This window comes from Artibeus jamaicensis, unplaced genomic scaffold (genome assembly GCF_021234435.1).
Source record: "Artibeus jamaicensis isolate MK-2021 breed Jamaican fruit bat unplaced genomic scaffold, CSHL_Jam_final contig_851, whole genome shotgun sequence".
In the NCBI taxonomy this organism is placed as follows: Eukaryota; Metazoa; Chordata; class Mammalia; order Chiroptera; family Phyllostomidae; genus Artibeus; species Artibeus jamaicensis.
Window position 1 is genome coordinate 13,567,003 of NW_026521986.1, and position 13,215 is coordinate 13,580,217.

The 13,215-nt window shown below is 51.9% G+C and overlaps 1 protein-coding gene across 2 annotated transcripts in view; it reads right to left on the bottom strand.

The window, feature by feature from the left end:
- The window catches only part of LTBP2 (latent transforming growth factor beta binding protein 2), an 88,029-nt gene that overhangs the window by 39,559 nt on the left and 35,255 nt on the right, over positions 1 to 13,215 (bottom strand). For both annotated transcript variants that reach the window (XM_053673272.1, XM_037128195.2), the window contains exons 4-8: positions 8,612 to 8,802; positions 6,101 to 6,271; positions 5,602 to 5,808; positions 4,462 to 4,748; positions 3,280 to 3,382 (exon numbers count right to left, since the gene is read on the bottom strand). In XM_053673272.1, coding sequence (XP_053529247.1) covers positions 3,280 to 3,382; positions 4,462 to 4,748; positions 5,602 to 5,808; positions 6,101 to 6,271; positions 8,612 to 8,802 — 959 coding nt within the window. The remainder of the gene's footprint in view (positions 1 to 3,279; positions 3,383 to 4,461; positions 4,749 to 5,601; positions 5,809 to 6,100; positions 6,272 to 8,611; positions 8,803 to 13,215) is intronic.

The following is a 13,215-nucleotide window of genomic DNA, read 5'->3' on the forward strand; positions in this document are numbered from 1 at the left end:
CAGAATAATTAGGGGGAGCCGGGTCAGCTGAGAATCTGGCATGTCGTGGTGTTTAAAGTCTAGCTCCACTTGTCCTGACTGTGTGACCTTGGAACTCAGCCTTCTCTGCACTTAATTTTCCGCATCTGTCCAAGGGGATAAGGAGCCTTAGCTTGTAGGTGGTCGTAACAACTAAATGAGACCCTGCAAGCTGTGAGCCTAGCGTAGTGTAAAAGCTCAGTGACTGGTGGCTATTCTAAGGGGAACTCATCCCCTGCCAGGCAGATGGAAAGACAACCTCGTGGCAAACAGCTGGAGCCCACCAATGCGAGCCTCGAGCTGTGTGCCAGCCCCGCTGGCCCCAGCAAAGGGGGCTTGGGGTTGACACAGCCAGTGCCAAGACAGATGGGGCAGTGGCCAACTTTCCAGTCAACCCAGATGTCTGTCTTTCTCAGATGAAAACTCAAAAAATGTGGCTTCAATCAGAGTGGCTTTTGAAAGCCAGGTTCTCTCCAGACCCTGGCCAGGGAACTTCAGAAGTTCTGAGTGGGGACCTTTGATAACTCCCAAGGGGTCAGGCAGGTCAGCCACATCTGTCACTCACTGAAGAGAGAAGGGGGCACCATGGGCTAATCTAGACTGGCTTGGCCATCTCCCTGAGAAAGAGGGCACTAGGGAATTTTTCTAGAAGAAAAGGGAATTTGTGTCATAGCCGAGACTCCAGGGCAGCCCTTCCATGTCAGACATAGCAGCATTCTGCAGGAACCTTCTTCGACAGTCAGCACAGAGCCTCGGAAGCCAAAAGTGAAGTAGGGGAAGCAGTGAAGTCACATGGCTCCCTTACTGCTGGCTGTGTTCCTCCCCTCGTCCCCAATTCTGCTAGACCACTTCATGGGGCATGACGAAATTCTTCTCTGAGGGGAAAAGCTTTATTTTATTGGGGAAATAGAGGCTCAGAGAGGCCAAGCCACCAGGGCTGAGAATGTTCTAGAACCCAGAAGTCTTGCCCACCATTCTCAATCCCACCGTGGCAGCCAGCCTTTCTTTTTCTCACTCTTGCACAGTGGCTTGCTTGTCGTGCCTCCTTAAACAAACACCGCCCACCAAGCCCCAGGTGTGGGCATGGAGCCAGGTGTCCTGGCACCCCGTCAACACAAACAAGGCTCCCAGCTCTTGCCCCTTCTCTGTACAATGCCCAGCTGCACTGTAATGTGTTCTAAATGTTCATGTTGTGCTGGTCTTTGCTATCACGTTCTTTGGTGTGCTAGAACGCCTGACATTCCAGGGTCTGCAACCTGGTGCCCAGCTTGCTGAACGTGCTGGGCTCAGTTGGAGTCGGGGTGGGGAGGGAGGTGGTGGGAGGTGACACCTGGGACAGGAAGGTGGGGGGTGGGGACTCAGCCTTGGGTGTGCTGTGCTCCAGGAAATGTTGCTCGCTCTTTTGGTCTCCCCTGTACATGCAATTTCCCTAGCTTGTTGAACAATTCCCCATCTCTTTGACTGGCTTATTTTGGTAAGTCTTCAGGTCTCACCCTGAATGTCACCTGCTCTAAGAAGCTCTCCCTGATTCACCAGTTTGAGCTAGGATTTCCTACAGATGTACAGGTTGCACACTGCATGAAATGATCACATTAAGGGGACCATTGGCATCCTAGATTTGCATATTTATTTATAAAGACTGTTTAGGAAAAAAAGACTGTTTAGGGCAAATAAAAGGGGGGCTTTTCTCTAATTTCACAATATTGCTACAGGACCCACCAGGGTCCCCCGTTCTGCTGTCTGTTCCCACTGTCTAGTCACCACCTGAGCACTGTTTTCCCGATGCCCATCACCTGTCTGCATCCCCCTCCCTCACCAGACTGTACACTTGGAGACAAGAGGCACTATTCCAACCTCACTCTCCACTGTCGGTCCAGGGCGTGCACACTAGGGACACTTCAAACTTGCTTCATCAGCATAAATAGCTGTTGACAGTAGAATGTGGGATACGGAAGCCTCAAGGGTCAGCCTGGCCAGGAGGAGGAAGGAAAACAAGGGAAAAAGAAAAGTGCCCACAACATCTCTGGCCTGCAGGGGGAGATGCTGAACGGTGTGAGGCACACTTCTGCAAGGGGCAGTGGTCCATTCCCTTTTCCCTTTTTGGAGACGTACTTTTTCGTGATACTATCAACAACGACCGTTTATGGTGCTAACACTGAGCACATGCATCATTTCGCTTACTCTCCACAGCAACCCTACGAGGCTGATACTATCACTGTTTGCACTTTGTAGATCAGAGACGGAGCAGAGAGGCCGTGGGCAGCGCTGGTTCTGATACCTGGTATGTGCTGGATGTTCAAGTCTGGGAGCTGTCCAACCCTTTGCTGTTTCACCAAAAATTACACTGCACTGTGAAACCATCCACACTTACTTTTAGTTAGGAAAATATGGTCACTGCTCCAAAGCCGAGTCTGAAGTTGAGAGCAGCTCTGCCCCTCCTACCTTTGGGCTCCGGTCCAGGCCCCCCACAAAGCTGACTCACCAAGTAGATTGCTGACGGGCAAAAGAAATACATGGCGAGACCGGGCCCAGGAGTGAGGCCTGGAGGGGGGAGACAGGCTGAGCAGGCGGAAGCCATGCTCGTGACAGCCTTCCAACTGCAAGGTCAACACCTATGAGAGGACAGCGTTTTGCTTACTCTTGAATTCTCAGTGCTTGGCACAGATGAGGCACCCAGAGAGTATTTGCTGAGTGAGTGCATGAATGAATAAATGAATAAATACATGTTAGGTTTTCTCACACTGTCCAAAAGAGGGCAGGGAACTGGACTTTCCATTCTCGAGGCTGAAGACATTCTGGGACAGACACCCAATCCTGATTCAAAGACTGGAGGCAGACACAGGCGGCGAGGAGGAGGCCTGAGGGCCCCTCCAGGGAGAGAATGAGGGAAACACTAAGTCACCAACCCCAAACTTCCAGGCCCCTAATCCCCAGGCAGGGAGTATGGGGAAGGGGGTACAGGGTTAGGAGAGGGCCCAGCATGGGATGAGATTCCCACAATCTGAGCAAGAACAACTGGCAAGACGGAGGAACCTCTCCCGGGAAACCAGATGGAGCTGGTAGGCCCGGCTGCATCCGGCACAGGGTCCGAGCAGCCTGGACCATCGGCCAGAGGTTCCCTCAAAGCAGATCTGGAAAGGCTGCCTAGTCTATCAGCATGTTGCACCAGCCTGGCCCCTAAGGGGCGTGGAGGGGGGCAGCAGAGGCCAGGCCCTGGGGCAGCTTCCCACACAAGCCTGGACCCTGGCACCCAGCACTCACCTGGTCTGGGCGGGCATGGGGCACACAAGGTCACCCCCCAAAAGGCCCCCACACTGCCACAGCAGTCCTCTTGGGTGGTCAGCTCCAGCAGGGGGTTGGCACACTAGAAAAAAGGCCATGGACATGTGTCACCCCTTCTGCCCTGCCCTGCTGTGCACAGAGATGTCCCAGGAAAGCCTGAGAGGAGGGCTCCCTTCCCCAACACTTTGCCCAAGGATACCCCCACCCAAGGGAGGGTAGGGAAGTGTCAGCGGCTGGAAGCAGAGAGACTTGCAGTCCCCTTAGCCAGACCCTAAACTTGAGTGATGGGGACTTGAGTGTATCTATGTCTGTAGCATCCCAGGCAAAATAAGATATTCTGCACACTGTCTGCACGCTGTCTCCTTTCTGTCCCAGTCCACAGATAGGGGGTCCCGAAGGGTGGGTTTCCCCTCTGTCAAAATCCAGGATCACCCAAGGTGCCAGCCTTCCCTGTAGGCATGGCCCAGGCTCAGGGACACCACAAGCTGAGAGGCCAGGGAGGGTTGGGGACTCAGAGTCCTTATCCTCTGGCTTCCCCTACCTCCTCCAGGTCCCTACCCTCAAGAGGGATTCCCAGAAACACCAAACTGCAAGCCCAAGAAAAACCATCCTAGGTCTGGCTTTGCCCCTGTTCTTAGGGGCCTTAGCTCAGAAAGCCCACAGGGTTTTCTGTCATGGTCTAAGGCTGCTTCCATCATTGCACCCCCAAGGCTTTGGGGGTTAACCTGCATTTGCTAATTCCATATCTCTGTGATTCCAATTTCAGCTGAATATCAAAATCTTTCGCTCCAGATTTAATAGCCCCACCGTCCGTGCACAGGGGGGCGGGACACACTGGGGGGAGGCGGGGTTGACTAGACTCAGCTCCGGGAAAGCCCAGGATTTCCCAGGCCCGAGGACACTGGTTCTCCAAGGGGGAGTCTCTCGGGCCGTTTTCTGGGTGCACTGGCAGGTTCCTAGTTGAGCCCAAGGAGGAGGCTCAGCCTCTCTACACTCAGGCAATTTTAAGTCCTGAGTTTTTCCATCTGGGAAATGGGAGGGCCCGCAGGCACTAACTCACTTTTTATAAGGAGGAGAAGGAAAGAGGGAAGGGGCAGAGTGGGGGGTGGGGCAATCACTATTCTGGAAGCTTCAGGGTTGAGGTAGGAGCTGCTTTCTCACCTGGCCATTCACAGCGCTCAGGTAACACCGGCCCAGCAGTCCCCGAGGCCTGGGTGCCGCTCGGGGCAGTGGCTGAGGGGCCTCTCCAGACCGAGTGGGGATGCTGTTGCTGTCCCGGTAGCTGTGGCCGGGGCTGGCAGGGAGCCGGGCTGAGGGTCTGGTCTCCACGCTGTTCTCCTCCGGGGCTTCCTCGGCCCCACCCCGCACCCGAGCCACCTGGTGGACCTGTACGGAGGCCTCGGGCGGGTGGTGAATGTGCACCTTCACCAAGGAGGGGTTCACAGAGGCTGGGCACAGGGGCAGGAGGGGTCAGAGTTGGAGAAACAGGGCTTTACCCTCTGAAGACACACAGGCCACTGGCTGTGTGTCACCTCCAAAGTTTCCTTCATTTCTGCACTGTACTCAAACTCCAGCACAATTCCTCAGTGAGGACAGGATGAAGCCACAACCCTTTCAGGGAAGGACTTTCACTATCAGCTTCTAAACTGCCTTCCTGATTCCACTTTCCCCAAGATCCTGTACAGTCCCTGAGCTCCAGCCCAACTGCGTGGTCCTGCCTCCACGTCGTAGCTCAGGCCAGTCCCTCTGCAGAGGAATCCCTCCCACTCCTCTTTGCTACCCATTGTTTAAGGTCTATCCAAAGCCCACCTCCTCCAGGCAGCTTCCCTGAACATAGGGGACTCTCCGTCCACTCCCTGACCATGTATGTACACGGTCATAGAAGACTCTGTGTGTGTGTGTGTGTGTGTGTGTGTGTGTGTGTGTATCCTTTTATTTGGCACCTAATAATGAAGCCAGGGGAAATAGGAAGTGTTTTATGACGCTATTCTCTTTCTTGTCTATCCTCCCTCTGTTTTCCAAGTTCATGGGCTCCTTGAAGGCAGGACCCTGCCCTTCTACTCTTTCACCTTATGTACAGCACCCAGCAGAGGGTAAGGGCAAATATATTGCTGAATTCCGACTGAAGGGCAAAGAGAAGTTTAGGGAACAGAACTGAGCCGTGAGGGTGAGGAGGAGGGAGGTCTGGCTGTGAAGACAGGCCTGGAGACAGCTCGCTGTCCCCTCCACCACGAAGCTGGCACCCACCCTGCCAGGTGAGCCAGGGCACCCCCCCGCCCCCGGCCCCAGCCCTGTACTCACACAGCTGGTTGGAGAGCGGCAGGGTGAAGGTGGACTGCCTCAAAGGGCCCTCGGGGGGAGCCTTGTGGTGGGAGCCCCTCTCTGCAAGCTTCCTGTCCAGCTTTGGAGTAGGCAAGTGACAGAACTTCCCGGTGGAGTTGGTGGGGCACCAGCACTCATCCCTGCCGATGCAGCGGCCTCCGTTCAGGCAGGGGATCTGGCAGAAATCTACAACATTGACCTCAGGTGACTGGCCGTGGAAGAACTTAGCGGCACCCACCATGGTGCCAGTGAGTGACCACAGAGAAGGAGGGGGGCAGGACTCCAAATCTGCACGGCCCGGGGGGCCCAGCGTCGCCTGCAGTGCAGGGACTTTCCAGGAGGCCCGGGCGTGAGGAAGCGTAGATGACAACTAGCCCTCGCCTTTTAGAAAAGACCTTTCAGGCCTTTCCTCCACCCCACAATAGCCTGGGAGACAGAGCCAGCCGGGAACCGTCGTCTGAGGGCCGAAGGGACTCACAGATGCGGAAGCCAGACTTGGGGTCATGCCCGTGACCGCCCTGGCTGTACAAGGTGGTGGTGTCGCCACGCTCACAGCTGTTGGCACAGTGCCCGTAGGCACACGTCTGCTTGCAGATGGTAGGAGTGAAGACGATCTTGATCTTCTTGATTTTCTCCGTGAGGTTCAGCCCTGCAGAGAGAGGGCTTGGGTCCAGGGGGCAGGGCTGAGAGGCACGGGTGTGACCTCCAGGGCCCGGTTAGAAAGGCCCATGGGACCAGGGATGAATCCATCCCAAGGGCATTTGCTAAGCACCCACCGGATACAAAGTCCCACAGTTCGGGCAGAGTAACACCTTCAAGATGCTCACAGAGCAGCATTTGCTGAGGGACATGAGTGTGCAGCCAGCCAAGCTCATGCTTTAGGCTCATTAACCCTGCACCCTCTTGAGTAGCAGTTTAGGTTGAACCATTAGAAGTTGCCACGTTTGAATGTTAGAATGGTTGGATATTGGCAACATTCCTATATCCAATCTAATAGTTCCACTGTACAGGCAAGGAAATGGGCTCAGAGAAGGCAGGTTGTGAGTGCTGCAGCTGGGCTTTGAACGGAAGGGCAGAGAACAGAATGCAGCTCAGACCTGCCGGAGTGGAGAGTTTTCTAGCGGGGAGACAAAGCCTGAAAGAACGATTACAGACAGGTTGGGTGGCTGCTTTCCAGAACAAGGATTGGTACCTTATTTGGTTGGTAGTGGGGAGTCACTGAAAAGTTCCAGTAACAGACCGAAGAGGAAACAGAGGGTGGGGGGGCCGAATGCCCTCCCCACTGGGTGTGCAGGTGGAGGGGAGGGAGGACGACCGGTGGGGAAGTCACTACAGCAGCGTGAGCTGAGGTCTCTTCACTTAAATGTGGTGGCACTGGAAATTCAAAGCAGGGGTGCTCCTGTGGTGTGGGGAGCTCAGGGAGGGACGCTGGGGGCAGAGGGGTTGAAGGGGGCAGTGTGAAAAGCCTATGCGGACCACCCATTCAAGAAACCTCACCAGTATGGCAGGGGAGAGAGAGGAAGCTGGAGAAAGATGGAGAAGTGACTGTGTGTGTGACGGAGAGAGCTATAAGGAGTGGTACATGCTGCCAGGAAAGGGCTGAGAGAGGGACTGGTTGAGGGGGGAGGACAGAGGGGACGAGGCAAGGACAGGTTGGGTAGTCTAGCTTTCCACAGGAATCAAGAAAGGAGGTGTGTGTGCCTCAGACAAGAAGAGGGATGCGGCCTTTTCAGGACGACAAGAGGAGGTCATTGACTATGAAAAGGAGTGAAGTACTGACACAGGCTACCACACAGATTAACCTTGAAAACACTGTGCCAGCGGCAGGAGCCAGACGTAAGGGGCCATGTGTCGCATGGTCCCATTTATACAAAATGTCCAGGGTGTGCAAATCTGTAGAGACAGAAAGCAGACCAGTGGGGCCCGGGGCTGGGGAGGTGGGGGCCAGGGGAGGGAGCGCCCCCTTAATGGCTATGAGATTTGTGTGCTTGTTTGTTTTGAGTAATGACCATGTACTGGAATTAGATAAGTGTGGCAGTTGTGTCAAATTATGAATATACTGAAAACCATTGCTATGTGCACTGTAAAATGTAATGTTATATTATGTGAATTTTACCTCAATTTTTAAGAAGACTTTATTTATTTTTAGAGAGGGAAAGGGAGGGAGAAAGAGAGAAACATTGATGTGAAAGAGAAACATCGATCAGCTGCCTCTTGTATGCACCCCAAATGGGGACCAAACCTGCAAACTGGTGACTTTTCACTTTGCAGGATGATGCCCGACCAACTGAGCCACACCAGTCAGGGCTTTACCCCAATTTTTTAAATGGAAAAAGAAAGAGAAAGGAAATGGGCTCGGGCACAGGCTGAGGTGAGGCGTCAGTCTGCATCGTGGTGGTGCAGATGGGCGGGACGGGAGGGGCTCCCTGCGGGCTCTCTGCGTGCCGATGGGACGTGGGAAAGTGGGAGCCACTGGAGTAGCTGCTCTGAAGAAGGAGAGAGTGTGTCCAGGCACACGGAGGAGGGTTGCAGACGGACAACCAAGCGTGTGTGGAGGCATGAATGCACAGGGTGCCAGTTCTCTCCTCTGGGAAGCTGAGGCCCAGCCATAGGTGCTAAGAATGCAACCGGTCGGTTTGGTCCAGGGAGGTTGGGGTTTTCAGGAAGGGTGAGTTGGAAGGACTGGGGCCAGGGGCTGAGATTTATAGCTGAACATGAAGGAAGCAGGTTGGGTGGCCATGGGGCAGAAATGGAGCAAAGTCTAAGAGTCTCAAAGGGCCGAAGTTCCGACCAGCTGGTTTTGAACCCCTGGAGCCTGCCACAAAGCAAGCACCAGATAGATGATTGTTTGTTGATTGGCTGAGATGATGAGGGACAGGTGGCAACTCAGCCCTTCAGGGAGCGTGGAGGAGAGAAGCAAGGCAGGGAGAAGAGAATCAGAGGTTTCGATGCCCTGCTCTTCCAGGTCCCGGAGACAGGGCATCCTTACCCCAGGGGGATGACGGGCGGTCCAGGTACACTGCCTGCTGGGCGCCGTCCCTCTGCTCAAGGCCTGGCCCCACAGGCAGGGCATTGGAAGTCAACTGGCCATTGGCTGGGGTGGCCGGGTAAAGTCGGACGGTCCGGGACAGCCCCACACGCTGCTGGGGGGGCTGGGTCTGGCTGCGCTCACTCAGGCTCCTGTGGAGACAACCATGGCACCAGGGTTTACGCATCGAGGAGCCGTGTCCCTGTGCCGTCCCTGCTCAGGATCCCACCCCCGTCTGCACCAGGAGCATGCTCTCTGTTCGGCTGCTTTCTTGCCAATTCCAAGGAAACAAAGGTGCCCTGAAGCAGGGGACTGAGCTAAGAGCTGGCCCCATGGCAGTGTTAGCTCCGTGGCACAGCCAGGCTTTGGCTGGGTGTTCTGGGCAAGTCGCTTTGCCTCTCTGGGCCTCAGGACCCTTGACAACAAAATGAAGGTGTTAGATGGTCCCATGTAGCTCTAACATTCTGAGTCTGTGAGACTCTTATGGAACAGCCCCTGCCCCCAAACCAAGTCCTGTGCCTACCCTCTGCCACTTCTTAATGCGACTATTCCCACACATTACCTGGGGCAGGTGCCTGACACAGACAGCCATAGACTGGCTTGGGGCAGAGCCTAGACCATCCCTTTCATTTAATTTATTGTGAAAATATAAAAATAATATTCAAGGAGAAAAAAATGAACTCATCATCCCCTGCCCCAACAGAACAAATAATTTGCATATTTCCTTTCAACCTTTGCTCAAGTTACGTTCTTAAACTATTGTCATCACAGTTCAAATTCTTATTCTTCATTGGACTTTATACAATTCCAAAATTTTCATATTTATCATCTTAATTGCTACATAATAGTCTATTTGAAGATGAATCACAATTTATTTAGACATTCTCATTATAGTTATTTTTAACTGTAAATATTTTCACTCGTGTGGCTTTTTTTCCTTCTGTTAAAATATTCCTTTAGTATAGAGAGAGTCATTAAACTGTTCTATTTTACTCTGTATCTTTGAAAAATTCTAATGATAAACATTTTGAAAAGATTATTATTTTAGGATTAATTCTCTGGCCTAGAATGACCATATCAAAGGTTACAAACATTTATAGCTCTAGGTACCCAGTGGTATATTGCTGTCCAAAAAGAATGGCATCAAAAAGTTTAAATGTGCCCAATAAACTTGACCTAGAAGCATCTACTCAGGCTTGGGCGGTTCTCCCTCCCCTCGTAGGTCCCACCGCTGGCCTCCCCACTGGATTCCTCACTCAAGTGGGATAAGGTCCTGGGATGCCCCTCCTTCCACCGCCCCTACTTCAGTTCTATTGGCCTTGGATGCCCAGGCCACAAACAGGCTCCCTCTTCTTCTCCCCCAGAAGAACCCAAACCGGGAGAGGTGTCAGAACCCAGCACCCTGCAGCTCTCCCCAGCGCTGGTGGCCTAGGGCTCGGCTCCTGTGAGCTTCAACGCTGCTCCTCCTCCCAGTGCCACCCACAGAGAACCCTCAGTCCGGTCGGACTCAGCCGTGCCTCACCCTGCTTCCCGAGTTCAGGGGCTGGAGTGGGAGGGAGGTCCTGTTAGCCGCCCAGGGAGCCCTGGGAGCCCTGGGAGCCCTGGGAGCCCTGGGAGCCCAGACCTCAGACACCTGCTCCTCATTCCCAGCACAATCAGCTGCAGCAGAAAACCAGCTGCAGCAGAAAACCAGCTGCAGCAGAAAACACAGTCCTTTTCACCGCTTCCCAGAAAAAGCTCGTAAGAGAGGTGGGCGAGCTGGTGGGTCCGTGAGGGTCTCCTCCTGGCAGCACCAGCCTGGTGCCATGGCTCAGCTTACTGTCGGCCCCCAGAGAGGTGAAGGGAGTCACTCGTATTCTGCCCAGACCACTCGGCACTGCGTTCTCCAATTAGGTCAAGATGGAAACCCGAAAGTTTCTTTTTTGGTGGTCTATTGTCATTGTTGTTTGTTATTGTTGCTGTCACTTGTTTCTCGCCCTGGAACTGGGTGTGAATGTCTCCAAGATTCCTGAGTTCACACCCCTTAAGGGCCAGCTGAAGACCACCAGGGGAGCCACCAGCTTGCTTGGACAGTACAGCCCCGTAATGATGCCACTCAGTTGAGTGTGATGTGCCTACACCCTGCCCAACACTCTCAGGTTTTCGAACAGTGATGGGAAAACAAATGGGTTCTGTGCCCACCTCCCCACCCACCTTCACCCTTGCCTGGCAGCTCCACCCTATCTCATTTATAAATGGGCTTCCAGATACTGTTTTGTTTGATGGGTATTCTGCTGCCAAAAGGACATTTAAAAATACTCTACAAGGTGGCAGAACAGTGACGGCTCCCATTAACGGACACTGAGCCAGGTGCCTCAAATGCATCCTCTTACTCACAATGATTTATGGAATGAAAAAAAGCAAGTTGCAGGATAAAATGGATGGCATGCTTCCAATTTTCTGTTCTAAGAAAAACTCTCTCTCTCCCCCTATAAATACTTATACAGTCATAGAAAAGGCCCGGAAGGACCTGCCCGCAGCAGCTGCCCCGGGGGAATGAGAGCGCCCATGTATGTGTAACTGCTGTTTTGAACTTTCTATGTTTCTATATTTGTGGAATTTTTTCAGTACATTTTTTTACAGTAAACGTCCATCATTGCGTAATAAAAATAAATCTCTATTTCCTCCGGCAACTCCAGTTAATAGCTAAGAAAACAGAAGCTCGGGAAACCCATGGCAAATATGTGGGAATAAACAGCGAGGACCCAAGGTGGGCTGTGATGGTGGACAGAGGCACAGGAGTGCAGGTGAAAGAGAGACTCTGACATTCGACTTTCTACCCATTTGAGAAAGGGTAGGGCTTTTACAGTCAAAAACGGAAAGGAAGACATTCCACATAAGAGAAGTAATGTAAGAAAATGGGAAGCCAGAACCATACTTAAAGAAGAATAATGAGCACAGTGAGTTAAAGCACCGAGGAGAGGGGAGGAAGGGAGACCACCTCGACTCAGTGCCTACCAGGTAGTGCGCCTCGCACCCCGTGTTTTACATATTCTACCATTTATTTGTCTGCACAACCCTATGATTGAAAACCTCTGCTTGGCCAAAACCACCTTAAACAAAGTTAAACAGACAAATGACAAAGTGAGAAAAGTATGTGCAACTCATGTCAGAGACAAAAGACTAATTTCTATAACATGTAAAGAGCTCTAGAAAGAAAAATGACAGACAACAGTCCTGAAGGAAAAATCAGGAAAGGAATATAAACAGCTCACAAAAAATATGTAAATTTTTCTGAAACCCATGAAGATATTCTCAGTCGTTCCCATTCTAAGAGATGTGCCAATGAAAACTGCGTCTGAGGTAGCACTGTGTCATCAATCAGCTTAACAAAAATCCAAAAGATTAATAATTGACTAATTTGATGAGATTGTGCCCAAACAGGCACTCTCAGATGTTGCCAGCAGGAATGTAAATTGATACAGGCCTAATGGACAGCAATTTGGCACTGTCTGTCTACACCGCAGTGCATGTATGCTGCCCCTCCAATTCCACCTCCAAGACTGTGCTGCAGATAAATCTGAGGTGGTGGGTGCTGCTACCTCCCAGTTCAGGTCCCCTTTGCAGCTGGTGCGCCCTCCCCTGGCTTCTTCGGAGTTCTGCTCTTGGCTGATGGCAGCCACTTGACAGGCTCCTCCCACTCCCTTGACCACTAAGCCAATGACTGCTTGAACCAGAAGTTCAAAAGCCCCACCCCCCTGGCCTCAAGGTAGCTCGGGCTCTGCAAGCTCCACCCTCAATCAGGCCTGTGCTTGGTTTCCTCAGGACCAATTCTTGCTTTGCCCTTACCACCTTCTCATTCTGCTTCTTTCCCTCCCTTAGCTCTCCCCTCAATAGGTCACCCCAATCCATTTCCCAGCTGCACCACTAGGGGAATGGGACCTAATACACATGTAAAAGTCAAAAATGATGGATGAACAAGATTATTCACGACAGCACTATTTTGTAATAGCAAAATATTTTGTAAAGAATAGAAACAACTTAAGTGCCTTTCAGTAGAGGATTGGTCAAACAAACTCGGATACATCCACAGGATGGAGTCATACGCCCTTGAAACAGAAAGAAGCCGCTCCTTTACATCCATAAAGAAAGTTCTCCAAGATATACTGAAAAGTGAAAAAACAGCCCAAATCTGGCCCACTGACTGTTTTCGTACAGACTGTGAAATAACAATCGTTTTTTACATTTTTAAATGGTTGAAAAAATCAAAAGGAGAATAATATTTCATGACATGAGAAAGCAATATAAAAATCAAATTTAAGTTTCCATAAATAAAGCGGACTGGAACACAGCCACGCTCATTGTCTAAGACTGCTTTTCCCCTCCAAAGGCAGGGCTGAGAGGCGCACAGGCCATATGGCGTCCAAAGCCTGACATACTTACTCTCTGGCCTTTTACGGGAAAAAGTGGGCTGACTCCTAGCGTGGGGCATGTAAACTTTGGTGTAAAAATAGAGAAAATAAGGACACCTGTTGCATTTATTTGCATATTCATAAAGCAACCTTGGAAGGATGCCCGTGAATTAG